At 27.3% G+C, this 16,254-nt stretch overlaps 2 protein-coding genes across 3 annotated transcripts; one reads left to right on the forward strand and one right to left on the reverse strand.

Moving 5' to 3' along the window:
• Nucleotides 1-1,427: 1,427 nt before the first annotated feature.
• Nucleotides 1,428-5,167, reverse strand: LOC119671607 (N-acetylneuraminate 9-O-acetyltransferase). Its single transcript, XM_038082323.1, has 4 exons — nt 4,915-5,167; nt 4,743-4,839; nt 3,182-3,940; nt 1,428-3,121 (listed from the first exon to the last, which is right to left on the reverse strand). Exons 1-4 carry the CDS (start codon nt 5,081-5,083, stop codon nt 1,678-1,680), a joined length of 2,469 nt encoding a protein of 822 aa, XP_037938251.1. The 5' UTR covers nt 5,084-5,167; the 3' UTR covers nt 1,428-1,677.
• Nucleotides 5,168-6,680: 1,513 nt separating this feature from the next.
• Nucleotides 6,681-14,597, forward strand: LOC119671608 (vesicle-associated membrane protein-associated protein A). Of its 2 annotated transcripts, XM_038082325.1 has the most exons (8): nt 6,681-6,806; nt 6,911-7,135; nt 12,582-12,734; nt 12,803-12,906; nt 12,972-13,068; nt 13,139-13,197; nt 13,273-13,380; nt 14,157-14,597. In XM_038082325.1, the coding sequence occupies exons 2-8, from the start codon at nt 7,078-7,080 to the stop codon at nt 14,316-14,318; spliced, it is 741 nt and encodes a 246-aa protein (XP_037938253.1). In that variant the 5' UTR covers nt 6,681-6,806; nt 6,911-7,077; the 3' UTR covers nt 14,319-14,597. The 2 variants fall into 2 exon arrangements, with proteins under 2 accessions (XP_037938253.1, XP_037938252.1); XM_038082324.1 differs by having other exon boundaries at nt 6,681-7,135.
• The last annotated feature ends 1,657 nt before the right edge of the window (nt 14,598-16,254 follow it).

Here is a 16,254-nt window from a genome sequence, read left to right on the forward strand (position 1 = left end):
GTTGTTGCTGTGAACTCAAAAGACTTGCTGCAGTCAGAAGAGGAGCGGACCAAGAAGGCAACTATATTACAAAATATTTAAATTCTTATTGGGTTATCGAATAATAGATTAAGAAAGTTTAGTGGCCATTGTAAGCACAATTGCCATCTGCACAATACAGATACATGCATATTATATGAAACTTCATGTGCAGTTATGAATCAAATTAGTCGACTGAGCATATACAAATCGACTGACAACAAACATCTTGGATCATATTTAATACCAGACAATGCTACATTGACATTCATTTCAATTAAAATCTTGAGTGCAACCGGACTGGGTAAGATTTTGTAGAACAACTCAATATTAGAAGAGGTTGAGGTTGAGAAGAGGTAGATGCCAATAGATCTATCGACCGCCATATTTTTTTACCATAAATAAATATTTACCATTTACTATATTCACATTATATTGACAGGAGCGAACGCCACTCAACCGTCTAGAAAATCGAATGATCAGTTCTTTCTTCATAATTAACCTATACCGTTTATTGTATATTTTCCAAAAAAAAACTTTTAAGCTTTGCGCAGTTAATTACATAATTATTTTATGAAACGAATAAATTATTCGCAGATTTTTTTAAATTAATTAGAGTCCTTTGTATATGTATATATAAAAGCCCAGTTTTGAATTTAATATTCATTTTATTTTTTGTTCATCATTTATAAATAAATCATATTTTTTGTTAATAAAATTCATTTAAGTTCCTTTTTTATTAATAAGTACAAATTTATTATTTAATCAGATGTTTACAAAATTTTTACTTAAAATCACATATACAGTAAAAGCTCTCTATAACGCACAGCAACGGGAACTTTAGCTCTGTCCGCTTAAGAGAATGTACTTTAAAACTGTTCGTTAACAGAGCTTTCACTGTAATATGAAACATATTATAACAATTAAAAAATAATGCAAATACAAACTTATTCAAAAGTATATGAATCAAATAAATAAAATATTTTGTTCCTTATAGGTTATATACATACTCGTATTTGATATGAGAATAACTTAATTACCACAATATTGAAAAATTTTTAGTCTTCTAAGACTACGTTTTGTTCGTTTATTTTTTAAATTACAAAATAAAAAATTATACTTTTAATGAATTTTTATGCTCATTTATAAAAAATTATTTAATTATCAAATTTTCTTTACTTTAGAAAAATGTTTCGAGTTTTTATGGAATATATTAAATACAGTGTAGGTTTTCAATTACTTTACATGCAAATGTATTAAATATTATTTATAAATTATAATTCTAATATATAACTTTAACTTACTAATAAAGAGTATGTTTTAAAAATTTAAAAATTTCCGTGTTAGACTAATTCTAAATAATTGAGCAAATATTCACTTAATTATACTATATATCTTGAAAAGGACGTTAAATAGTTTATAAAGTTCGTGCATATTGTGCAGCTTGTCATTTTTTAAGCTAAGTACAAGAATATATAATATTTAGAAATTATATGAAACAAATAAATCAACCTTAAATTACTTAATTAATTTTATTCGCTAATAATTAATAATTACGAATAATTTGACTTCATACAACGTGTATGTTAGACTATGTATCTAATTTTAAAAATGAATCACTTTTATAATATATGTATGTTTTTATATCATAGCAAGTTTCTAAAACATGCCATCAGATCGCGCTATAGGTACTAATATTATTAAAAATATAACGAAGTTGCGTAGAACTAATTTCCAATCGTTTGGCACAGCTATTGGAGATAGTATTTGTGTTATGCGATTTACTTCATGTGAGGCACATACAAATATAAAGGAAGTGATAATCATATTAAGCGTAGGAAATCCTGGCAGTAATACAAGCACACCATTTCGATCTGCAGCTAACCATATATGATACTGACATATAAAAAGTTCCAATGAGATACGTCCAAACCAAGCGAAAAATGTGGAATATCGTGTACGTAAAATACCTGAGATATTTCTTAAAATAATATATCCAATAATTGGTATAAATAATATATAAGAATGTATCTCCTCGCAATTGTTTTCATTACGGCAAAAAAATGAGAAGGCAGTATAGAAGCCAACACCTAATAATGCTAACAATGTTACTGTAATTGAAGTGCGCCTCGCGAACAGATTGCCGTGATTATTGTCATCAAAGAAACTATACTTTTGTGCAATATGGAAAATCGCTGCAAATATCATACCAAATGTCACAGTGTATCTATCCAATTTCCACTGATACCACCATTCATGTATATCATCATCTGTAGTGACGAATAGTGCTTTCCAAGGACGTGTAACAAAAATTCGTTCAAAGAAAACTTCCGACATAAAAAGTACAGTGATAACACTAATACAACCTACAAATTTTCCAACTAAATACAAATAATGTAGAGCATTTAAATCGACAGATTGTGATGTTATACGTGGTGGTAAGGACAATAAGAAATATATTATACATAACCAAAATGATAACAATGGTACGAAGTAATAAAATTGGTATGGTCGATTCATGCAGAAGCACAAAATAACAGTCATGAAGTTCAATCGGAACATAACTTGAAAAAAGCGCACAAAGCCTGAATTGCCAGTTTGCCACATGTAGGAGAAGTGAGTGTATCCAGTTAGAAAAAGGTAACCACTTATAAGAAGTTTTATATGCATATGTATGGGTAGGACACGATGCGCACCTGTCATATAGTAAATTAAAACTACCAGTAATATCCAACCCTTTAACTCATCCGTCTGATCACGGTTAAGCACTTTAGTAAATCGGGAATCTTCCATAAAGAATATACCCAAAGCGAAAACATAACCTACAGGTATCCAAAAACTGAATTCAGAATAGTATTTGTTTTCTTTCATAAAAAAATTCGTACGATCACAGAGATAAAAATATGCCATAATAATACCAAGTAATGCTAACGCTAGTATCGGAGTTGAATAGTCCATCGCCAATATACCGCTGTTTTGATTGCCATCCACATTAGAATTTGCATAGAATCGGTTACTATGCTGGTAAAGTGGCGTGTAAAATGTTTTACCTTGCAGATGCAGCACCCATCGACGAAAACATATAGCACAGGCCAGGGCAATACTATAAATAAAAAATTATTGTTACTTTTAATTTATATAAAATAAAAACAAATAAAATTACCAAACTCCAAATACTGCATAGGTTACAATTTGCAGATTTGTATAAGGCTCTGCGCTGCTGCAACATGTGCCATCATTGTAATTCATATAATCATTGCAATACATATTCAGTATGAGTTGCACTTCATGCCGTAATCCCAAATCGCTCAATTTATAACCATCTATAGCGTTATCTACAAGTCCATCGGATATGTGAGTTGCAGAATCCCATACAGCAGCATCAGAGAAACGAAATACCTTACGCGCTTCACGATTTATACGATCGATATCTTTATTCTGCACCAATTTCCAAGCTTCTGGAAGCTTATCTTCATTTACATGATCTTGCATTTTCCAAAGTACTTTAGACTTTTGTGCAACTAAGCGATCCAATGGCACAATAAGTCGAGTCAAATTCAAATTATAAGATTTTAATAATGATTCTGTTACGTTTCCGCCGTGAAAGTTACGATGAGTTAGTCCAATAACAAAAACGCCATGCAAGTTTTTCGTATCCTCAAATCGAGTTAGCTTATCTAACAGCGAGTCGGATACTTGGTCCGCAAAAATATATAGAGAACGCATATTCAATTTACGCTCTTCAAATTCGAGATCATGAGGTGGTTCAGATTCTAACAGTAATGAATTGTTATCATCATCATTTGGATTTAAATGTGTTATGAAATTCTGATAAAGTCTACGTATACTACGGTCACCAATAAAGATAAAATCATTTTGCTTTCCCCAGAAATCTAAGTAACGGAAGCAACGACGCGTATCTCTGAAAGAATGATTTAAATTTTAAGATATTTAAAATTTTAATGAAAATTTATAAAAAAGTTAGTTATTACAGTAGATGCTCGGGTTAACGAATACCCGATGTAAAGAACGATCACATAATTGTAAATAAGAGATATACTAAATAGCGAAAGCTACGAAACGAAAGGTCTTGGCATTATTTCTTTCCTAATATCAGGAGTCTACTGTATACCTGGCAATCAAAGTCTCTATTCAATTTGGAACCATTTTGATACCAGGTATTAATGTGGTATATATTATTTCAATTCACACAAACTGCTTATGAATATAGTATATATCTGCACATAAAAATAATATTTATATATTTTACATAATAGACCATTCTTTATAGTAATTAAGACATGATAGTAATAATAAATTCAAAAATACCAGTGATAAAAGTCAGTTGATAAGCAAAACATCAGACATAAACAGCATGACTCACATTTTATCAATTATTTTTGATATATTTTTACACTTCAAAGCTAAAAAAAATTGAGTTAATAACAATTTTAGATAATTCTAGCGAACATAAGTCAGATATGAATACTTCGAAGAATAACCAGTTCTAAGTCATGAACCGATGCAGACTACACAGAGCGAGCACTCCTACCAGCTATTCAAAAATCTCACTTATGTGGATCACAACGGCAAGATAAATAAGAAGTTTTCCTAAATTTTCACATTTTTGATATAAAAATATTTACTTAACTCACACAGTCTCATAGTTTCTTTCTTGGTTTCTTGAGTTTGAGTATTTTGCGGGATAACTTCAGTAAACTTACGTTTGAGAGTACTTATGCATCATGCAACCGTAAGGTTGCCATTCATTGTCGCCTTTAAAACGCCCTTTAGACAAAAGCCATTGACAGGAATCACTGCCTAATCATAAGAAATAAGATAGGAATTTTTATTTATATAGTTGCGCCAAAACATTAATTCAAACAATATAATTACCATATTGCCAGTTCAGAATTCCATGATAAATTAAAAAACCGCAAACTAGTAAAAAAGCTATTTTTTTTGCATTTACTGCATTCAATTCCTGTATGAGTCTCTCCGCCTTGGATGTTCTTTCCACAAAATTATCATTGTTTATTGCGTTTAATTCTATTTCCTCAGTCATTTGTATATATATTAAAAATTATTTATATGTTATTATTTATTTAGTTATTGTTGAACTTTAATTCATATTTTATGCAATTTCTTATCCAGACGAAGAGCAACAATTATGTGAAAATATTTTCAAAAATGTTTTATAAGATATATAAAATTATCTCCTTTCAATTATTAGTAGGTAATTATTATCAAGAATAACAGTATTGTATGAAAAATTATAGGCTGTACCGTTCGTCCAAATTGTCTGCGAAATATATAAAACATAACAGAACATATGATAAACTTTGTTTACATTGTTCAAGCAGGCCCTTGCGGCGAAAGATTGAAATAACGACCGCATGGAAAAATTCAAAGCAGATAGCGTGTACACTTATGAACATGGTGTCAATCATTAAGTGTATGGTTTGTGTATAAATATGTGTGAAGTCAATATGATTGCAAAATAAAAAGCTTGTACTATTATATCAGGTCTTATAACAAATTTTTTTTTTAATTATTGTAGTTGACATGCATATCCAAATGTAATGAATAGTTCAGTATTACTATTAATATTCAGATATCATTTTTTCATACTAAGATACGTAATATTTTCAATGTTTTTAATGTTTTAAATATTTTTAACTAATATGAAGTCCTTTAATACCATACCTAACTTTTTTGACGCGACCTATAGTTTTAAATTTCATTCTAAAGACAGAATTTTATGTTTCAAAAGGGTTAAGTCTACACGTTTAATATATTAAGCCTTTCAATGAACTGTGCTTAGCTTGCTAAAGTCGTGCTAAATAGCAAAAATGCTAAAGTGTTGAATTTATGTTATGTATTTATATTTAAATAATCTTAATCTTACATTCGATCCACCGTATAAGGCGTTTTCATATTTTTAACAAGTAATTTCATTTTTCATTAATGATGTTGTCATTAATATATTAAGCGCTTTAACAATTTAGCACGAAGTTAGCATGTATAGTTGAATATGTGCTCAGAGTACTGAACAAAATGCTATAGCTTTCGAAATAGCATTTACAAATTAAAATATAATAAAATCAATGTTATATATAACATATTTAACTACGGTTGCCGCTGTCACTGGAAATACAGCTTTGAGTTTATATATTAGCTGCAGCCACTTAACATAATTAATCATTTTTTTATATCGTTTTACATAATAATTTTAATAGACTAAATGTATGAATCTTATATACAAAAATATTTTAGAAAATAAGAACTCTACAACAGGAGTACTTTGTGCATGTAGTGAATTACGGAAATAATGCAATACACTGCTTATTGAAATGATTGAAGTTACCACTAGTTTATATATTAAAAACGGTACAGTTAATGTGTTGCTGTAAATTAAATGTTGAAAAGGAAATCAAAAAATATACAAGTAGGAAAATTTGACATTTTCTTAAATAAATAATTTTTATAATAAAATAATTTTTGAATTATTCGATTTAATTTAGTAATACGAATAGCACATATCATTTCACAAACTGAACACGCATCACAAGTGACAGATGTGTTATACGTCAAATTATTATATAGTCATCTCTTTCATTATCACGCAGTTTTATATAAATATGTGAGAATGTCATAATTTTATTTATGAGCTATTACAACGGCAAATTAAAAATTTAACATACGGCGAAATTTTAAAAGTGACGCATGCGTTGCACAATTTATATTGCCAAAAAAGAAGCATAGCAAGAGCTGAACGTTCTTACTAAGTAAATTGAAAACGTGTTAATATCAGTTTTATGATTAAACATTTGAATAGCTTTATTAAATATTGAAAATTTATTGAACTAACATATTAAATAACTTTTAAAAGGTACTTGCTCCCGGCGTAGTAACCTTTAAACGGAGTGGAATAAAAAAACGCAGCAGCAAACGTAAGGGAAAGAAGAAACGGGTCGCCACAGCGAAAAAATTGTCAAATTTTCCAACAAGAAAGTGATTTGCTGTTAATATTTATAAAATTTTTACACTTGAATCAAAATGGAGGAGAAAAAGGGATTATTAATTATTGACCCACCATCCGAATTACGATTTGTTGGTAAGTAAATAAAAATGTATAAGCAGAAAATAGTAAAACTTTGATAATTCAATAAATGCAGCATAAACATTTCACGTACTGTCACGCAGTTATAAGTGTAGAACAGCTTTTTTCTACATTAACTGCAATAGAAATAACGCTTTGGATTTTTAATTGTTTTAATAGAAAACAAATTATAGTATGACTAAGTTTTTCCCTTTTATAAAAATGTTAAAAAAATATAATGATTCATAGTGATGTGTATATTCTTTCCCTGAACAATACACATCATCTGTACAATTTTTATCGCTAAATGTTATTCCAAAATTACAATAAGAGAACTTTTATTGTATTTTTAACTAAGCTGTTTTATTTTCTTTTGCATTAGTTTCAAAATATGCAAATTTTTTATCAATATATATCAATACAATAGGTTTTCATTGTAGTATGTGTATTCCATATATTTAATCTATATCCATTATTTAGTGGTCAGAGAATTATATTTGAATATAATTATATTACTAATGGCTGTATATTAATATGCCTAATCATATGAACAATCTCATTTGGTCTAAGATTAAGTACTTTGCTCTTTATTATTTTAATCCAAGAGTCAATGATAAAATTATTAATTACTAAAGCTTATCAATACACGAAATTATTTCGTGAATTGTGTATTTATATTTTGATAACGCAACTGAATTTATTTCTGCAATTATGAACTTGTCTATATAGTTTCAAATATTTTAATGAAATTGTTATTAATCATATTCTTAATTATTCTTTTACGGGTTCTGTTCTTTGTTCTTAATTTCGTTTGTTATTCAGTTTTTCTTCCTCAGCTAAAATATTTCAGGCTCATTTCACACGTTTTATTGTGATATAAAAATACAATTTATATATACTATCATACATGTCTCTTAAAATCTATACATAAAATATTTACACTTTAAACGAATGCGTTCACTACTATTATGTTTGTCACACAGCATATCCGGAAAACAATATTCTGCCAAATTTTGTTTTCTTTAAAATTATTATATAGTATATATGAATAATAAAAATGTTTTAAATGTGTTGAAATTATCGTATATAATTTCCACTTAAAACCTGTGCTTGGCAGGTTGTATATATAAAACATTCGAAACATCAGCTAAACAGAAGACAGTTGCAATTCTTATAATTGCAGAGGAGGCAGAAATTGTCTGCTAAGACAACAGAACATCAGGAAGATCTTATAGAAGTATAAAGCGTTATAAAAATATATATATTGACTTGATGATGTCAAACAATTCAACCTGTCCTATTAGATTTCATAACGATGGTTTAAGTACAAATGCTACTCCTAAAATAGTATTGTAACAACATTGCGAAAGCTTCGGGTTGTCAAAATAAAAATAAATTAAGGTGAAAGTAACTACTAATAACTTTCATATTTGAAATTATTACACAGAAGTCATCTAATTCAAAGCAAGATTTCTAACACGGCTTGTAGCTCTATTTATAGGACAGTATCGGATATAACTCCACTTGAAAAACCGAATCTCTGTGACAGAGCCTTGGTCAAATCGTCAGATTTTAATACAATTAAAAGTTGAAACACAAAATTAAAGATCATTACAGAGAATTAATTCCAAACATAGAAAAATAAGCCCTTAGTACTACACAGATTGTAAGGCCCGGTTAGACAAGTCAAGGGAAAGATGAGTTGTAGGTATAATAAACGACATTAAAGAAATGAGTGCAGATGATAGAAAAAAATTACATTACTTCTCAAAAATAGAGAATGGTTATATTGACTGTATAATGAATATTAGATTAGGTATTCTACAGCATTTTTTTGTTTTGTATTGTCGGATTTTTCATTTGTATCCGATATAACAGGAGGGTGGGAGATGCTTTCTTTGGTGCTGTTGGTTGGCACTTCAAATTCTGTTTGTTTAAACAGAGTTGACCTTAAAACATTGAATTTTTGAAATTGAAGTTAAATATTTGCTGCAGCAATGCTGAAAATATGTACTTTTGAGCTAAATTGAAGTCTAATTGCATGCGATAGAGAGATCAAGTGAAGTGTAGTTTATAATTAATATCTGTTCAATTTTTTAGGTCAATTCATATGTAGTGTAATTAACTTATAACGTAATTTTTTTAATTGATTAAATTACTTGTTGAGGCTTTTTGGTAAAATAATTTGATTTTTGTCTCTTTTGTATTACTTAATATTGCAATTGGTTTAATTATTAAAAATGTAAAGCTTTATTATATTTTATTATCTTCCTAAAATTAATGGGAGTATTTAAGATAGGTTTAATTATTAATTTTTATTTTCTCTAAACAATGATATCAAATGCCATATATAATCTATATGTGGTCACAAACATTAACAAAATGTTTTTGTCTGTTGGAAATAAAAATTATTTACTAGAAAAATATATTTGTTGAACTTTCAATGACGTAATTTGTTACTTCTTCTCTTTCTTCTTTTAAAAATATATTTTTACTTTATATTTTATTTTGACAAAAATTGTGTTTACACATATATATTGCGCCAATTATAGAACTTGTCTGATATAATGCATAAGGAAAAAAAATTTTTTGATATTTTATTTTCATTGAGCAGCTCATAAATTTTTATGAACTGTATTAACTTAAACTGTATCTTTTATTGTTCATATGCATAAGAACGAACATATATACTATAATCGAATATATTCATATGACATACACCCATGTATTACTTTCACCCATGGTAGGTAGTACTTTATGTGTTGTCGGAATAACTGCAATTTGTGCAACGTGCGAATCGATTATTAACAATTGGACCTGTGCAGCGTGAAGGTGACGTGACATGTTGCATTAGTTATTAAAATTTTTTATTGTTCTGTTTTTGTAGTTGCAAGTAAAACCACAAAAAGGTATTATGATTATTTTTTTTTTGTTGGCCAATGTCGTTTCGTGACCCCCTTTTGAAGTAGCAATCACAGCGGATACTGACGCCGTTCCATTGCCTTACTTCTTTCATTTATAAATAAATATACTCTCGAGTATTTTTTAATAGAGGATGTTTGTATGTGTGTGGTTTGTTCATTTGTAGTATTTCAAGAATAATAGATTATTAGTATAAACCAAATGCATACTATACAAAATATATGCGCATATATTAAACAAAAAAATATTCTTATTTATGAAATGACGTAATAAATGACGTGACGAAACAATTTCCGCAGTCACTTTTCCTTCATAATTCCCCATCTTTCCATCTTTCTATGCAATCACATTGTTTACAATTTTCTTCATTCATTTTCTTTGTGGTACATTTAATTTCTTCCCTTTAAAGCACACCTTAACAGCTACTCACCTGCTTACACGGACAGCCACCAAATATTATGTTATTTTTTGAACTACAATTTTGGTATGCCTGATGGGTTCTATACAGTGCTATACAGTTTATTGAATTTAGCAGATTGTATTAAGAATAAATGATAATTGAAATAAAAAAGGCATAGAAATGATTTATAACTTCTCATTATAAATTATATACATATATCTAATGATTTAAATAAATGGCAAAAGTGACAAAATTCTTTCTTCAGTGTATGTATTAAATTTTTATTAAAGATGCAAATAGTATACAAAAATAAGAAAAATTCATATATTTAGGGCGCCCCGATTTGATAATGCATTTAAGTAAATTCTCTATAAAGGAGCAACTCTACTACTACTTCTACTACGTTTTAAGCCGGCATATATTGATATTCGATATATTGATATTTAATATTCTGAACAATTTTTCACTGATTAATATGCCGATACTTAACATTTTAGGGTCTTTCTTTTTTGAGGATCTTGACGAACTTCAGGTTCTTCCTTTAAATAGCATCATAAGCTTTGCCATAGGTTCTAGATGGTTTCAACCCTTGAGTTTTTAATAATACGGTAGTACAATGGTCCTGTAGGCCTAAGTGGATTCCCCTAGGATCGCCGGTATAACCTAATCTAACCTAATATGCCGATATAGATTAGTTTTTGGGTTTTGATTACTTTATGATTACATTAACAATGATTAATCCGACAAACAATGTATTTAATTGTTGAGAACTTCAATAAATCGAAATGGACATTCGAAATATTAGAGGAAATAGTTGTGCAGTTTATTAAATGTTGACAATATTGGTTGCGAAATCACAGCGCCCCGAATATCAAAATCGTGTTAATTTTTCAATTGTATTATGTTAAAAAATAAGTAGTGGAAATATATATGAAACAAACAATTTATACCGCATTTTTGGCTTCGCTTTTGCTGATGAAGAATTAGTTTTGTTGTCTTCTGTTGTGCTTATTTTTCGCTTGAGTTTTTTTAGCAATAAATTCACTAAATTCATTTTGTTAAATTCCTTAAGTGTGCTCATAGTTTTTGATGTTATGTCAACCACCCTCTTTGCATTGCACACAGGGGTGGTATCTATAAAAGTAAGGGTTTGGTTCCATTACGGGTTTTTCCAAGTTGCTTGTGCTTGTGCACTTTGTTTTGTAGACACAAACGTAAGTATGTGTAAATATATATCTGTATTGTCTTTTTTTTTTTGTTCAACTTGGCCTATATTTTGTGACGTTTTTTTTTGTATGTTTTGGGCTTTTTTTTGAAATGTCCATTAATATTTAAACAAAGAAATATTAACTACCAAAAATTCAGTACTAAATTAATCAATGTTTTTTATTGCTTATTGTAAGAGTTATTAATGTTAAATGATAATAGTAATCCCTTTTATTTAAAAAAAAATTAAAGCATTAATGAACAATTTATAAATAAAATTGTCTTATGCCTTGAGGTATAGTGTTGGCATTCCTTATAACACTCTCCCTAAGATTTGACTATTTCGGATGTCGGTCACTGAAGCCAAGTAGTTATCTCAAATTAGATCGTAACAGGGAACAAAATCAGTTTTCCTTTATTTAATTACACTTACTACTGTATTTTAAATAAATAGAATTTTCAATTAAGTTATCAAAAATGTAAAATTCAGATGATGAGGTGAAGAGAATGATGATGCAATGGTTTTTTATAGTACAAAACTTTCAATAAAAATTACAAGAAAATATATATAGTTTTTTTTTTAAAAGTTCTAAACAAAACACAAATAACAAATTTATGATATAATTAGTAGATGTATATAAACTATTTCTTATAGCGAGCTCCTCGATGAACGATTAATCTAGTAAAAATTCAAGGCAACAGCAAAATGAATAAGCTTCATCTAAAGTATATATAATTTGTTGCTGACACTTAATAAGGTTGCCAATGCTACTCAATTATCGATCTCATTACTCAAGATCGTGAATACCCTTAGTATATATAATGTATGGTAAATTGTAGTGTTGAATAGTTTAATATAATTACTAACGTTTTCGAGCATATAAATTATGATTATTCTATAATATAATATATTTGTATTGTTTTAATTTTTAGGTCCATTTAGTCGTCCCGTTGTCACGATTATGCGTTTGACAAATCCAACAGAAAATTCAATACTTTTTAAGATTAAAACTACTGCTCCAAAACGTTATTGCGTACGTCCAAATTTTGGCGCTGTCTTACCAAATTCACAGAGTTCCGTGGAAAGTAAGTAGATAAATTGAACTATAAAGTTAACAAAAAAAATGATAAATTATTCTAAAAATTTCTTTTAGTTTGTCTACAAGCATTTTCATATGATGCAAATGAAAAAAATAAACATAAGTTTATGGTTCAAAGTCTTGTAGCTCCAGAGGATTGTGCTGATCCCAATAAAGTGGTATGTTGAGTGGTATTTAAATTCAATTGTAATAGATTTAAAATTGTTATTGCATATAATTTTAGTGGAGGGAGGCAGAGCTAGATCAAATGATGGATGCAAAATTAAAATGCGTTTTTGAAATGCCAGCTACTTCTGCAAATGCTGATACTAGTGGTTCGGGTAATTATAAAAATAAAATTATATTTAGATAACTTTTTATACTTTATAATATATTGTTGTTTATATTTAGCTCCAGTAGCATCAGGAGCCTTACGAGAGAATTTCACAAAGTCTTCAGGTGAAGAAAAGGTATGTCTTGATAAAATGAATTAACAATTAAATTATAATTAATATTCTTCCAATTTTTTCACATATTTGTTGCAGTTATCAAATATACAAGCAACATCAGAAGATACAGAAGAGGTTATTGCTGAAATGAAACAATTACGCGAAAAAAATATGGGTTTGCGACAAGAAGTTATAAACTTAAAGGTAACGTATAAAATACCTGTCTCAGAAAATTTTAAAATATTTTAATACTCAGATTACATTAAAATTTTCATGCATTTAGTAATAGCCTAGACACCTCTAAGATTTTATTGCGTATTCTTTAGATAAATCTTTAATCGTACTGTATTTCGAAATTTCTGTATTTGATAGTCGGTGGATATTAATTCTAAGATAGACTAATAATAGAAAGAACGTATACAATATCTTCTTTTCAATAGCCATTGAAGTGGCAAGGTTTCTTTACTTTGATCCATGCTAGTTTTAATTAAATCCTAACCTATATAACCTCATATATTTTTTATTCCAAATAACTTCTTTTTCTTCTCACTTAACCCTTTCTTATCTATACCCTAACTCATGTATTTATATGATGTAATTCCCTACATGTTTCATGCAAAATAGATCTCTTCAGACATCAATAAAAACTGTAGTTTAATTGTGCATGGGCGTGACCCTAGCAAACAGAAAATTCCTTACATTATTTTGTCTTTACTCGCAAAACTAAAGAAATGTGAGCAAGCAATTGTATTCTTATGAATGATAACAATGATTAATTGAACAAAATGAACGGTGAACGATATAAATGAACATGAATGAATAATGAATAATAAAAGAAATCGGTAACTTAATTCACCTAAATGAATGATTTGTCGTCTTTCATTAAATGAACACTAGTATTATAGCTTAACATATATATATATTTAATTTATATTCAATATTTTCTAAAGAAACTAAATGGTATGTTTTTTTTTTGTTAGGAGCAAATTGTACGACTTAGAAGTGCACCAGCTATGTCAGCTAAAACAATCGATGAGACGTATGCACCTATGATTGCTGAAAAGCAGATACCAGTTTTTTATATAGCAATTTCGATTGCTGCAGCCATTTTTGGTATTTTGCTTGGTAAATATTTACTCTGAATGCATCAAACTATTTCAATGCAAAACGCGACACAATATTAATGAAAGTTTATAAGAAGCAACAAAAGAAAGAATTATAACAAAATTTCTATACTTATTATACTTAAATAAAAAAATGTTATTTACTTCAATAAAAGAACAACAAAAATATGCAACAGCGAAATCGAAACTTACAACAGAAATATAACATAAATATAATTTGCAATTCGACATAAATCGGATTAATTATCATCATTAATTTAAATAATTTTCCATAAACTTGCAATAGATGACATCAACAAAAAAAAAACAAATAAAAACAAAATTAAAAAAAACTAATTGTAGTTAATTTATGCTATGCATCTATGTAAAAGTTAAAAATTCAATTTATAGTATTAAATTTTGTTGCATTTTTTCTTTGTGAAAATAAAAAAAATCAATTAATGTTTAAACCTTTGTTTATATATAAAAAAGATTGTTCTTAATTTTACTACTTTTGATGTAATTTTTATTTTTTCTGTTGCTGGGCATTTTAAAGATTTTGTTTGATTTTTTAAATTGTTAAGTTTAAGATTTATTGATTAATAAAATAAAATAATATTCTTAATCAAATCAATTATTATAATAATTCAATTTAAAACGTAATAAATCTTTTAAATCAACACAAGCGTTGCACTTAAAAACCAAGTTTATATAATTGTACGGTGAACTGTTAAAAATAAAAAAAATTTGCAAATATATGAAATAAGTTGAAATTAGTTTCTAAATTAAAAATATCTACATATAATTTTAAAAGATTTGGTTTAATATTTTATTAATTTACTTTTCTTATTTCATTAATTTCTTATTTACTAAATATTTTTTTTATATTTAAATTATTCCTTTTATAATTTAATTTTTTTTTTAATTTAAATTTTATACAGATCATTTATTTATCTCTTGTTAACATATTTTATTTTATACAAAAATTTATTAAAGTTTATTATATTTATTTTATAGTCATAATCAAAAGATAATGCACTAGTGTGTACGTTTAAGAGTTTTGTATCATATTTTTAAATGAAAGCTGATGTTTATTTGAATGCTCTTGTTATAAAAAAAATATACATACAAATTAATTAAATTATTATTTTCTTTTTTAAATGTGCATTTAATATATTTTTTTTATTTTAAATATAGGTTACTATTATTTACAAGATATTAAATTGATTTGTTTCATTAATTTTTTTTTTAAATTTATAATAACTACATTATAGTTGTTAATAACAAAAAAAAATCTGGTTTTATCGTACTAATATTATTTAAATGGTAAGAAATTTAGTTAAACTATTACATTTTAAAGTGAAAACGCTTGTTATAAGTTTTTGATTGAGAAATTTTGTATTATTCGTTTAAACTTTCAAATGTAAGGAAAAGTAGTGGGAATAAAATAAAAAATAAAACAAATATAATAAAAAAATATATATTTTGTGCTCTTAGTTCATATATTTTCTACAATATTTCTCTAATGTACTGTGTAAAGGTTTTCATTAAAATTAATTTATTTTAATTGCACGCCGGCATTTCGATAAAACTATTTAGTAGTTATTTTAATAATTAATTAATAAACTTATTTTCATTTAATTACAAAATATGGCTTATTCAGATATATGGAAAAATCGCAAACTAAGTTTCCACACTCATAAACTAATAAAAGAAAATACTATATAAAAACTCATGAGAAAAATATTTAATATTATTATTAAGATAATTGTTGTGGCAGTGTAATGAAAACTACAATTTCTTTAAAAATAAAATATGCATTGTTTAAATTTTTAAATAAATAAAGCAAAATAGTAATTGAATAATAAAAAAAAAAACAAAAATAAATGGTTTTCTTTACAATGTTAACTTAATGAAAATATCATTCAAACCCGCTTTGATTTGTAAAAAACAATAAATACATCACAGAGTAAAA

The sequence above is a fragment of the Teleopsis dalmanni genome, chromosome 1 (genome assembly GCF_002237135.1).
Source record: "Teleopsis dalmanni isolate 2A chromosome 1, ASM223713v2, whole genome shotgun sequence".
Lineage (NCBI taxonomy): Eukaryota > Metazoa > Arthropoda > Insecta > Diptera > Diopsidae > Teleopsis > Teleopsis dalmanni.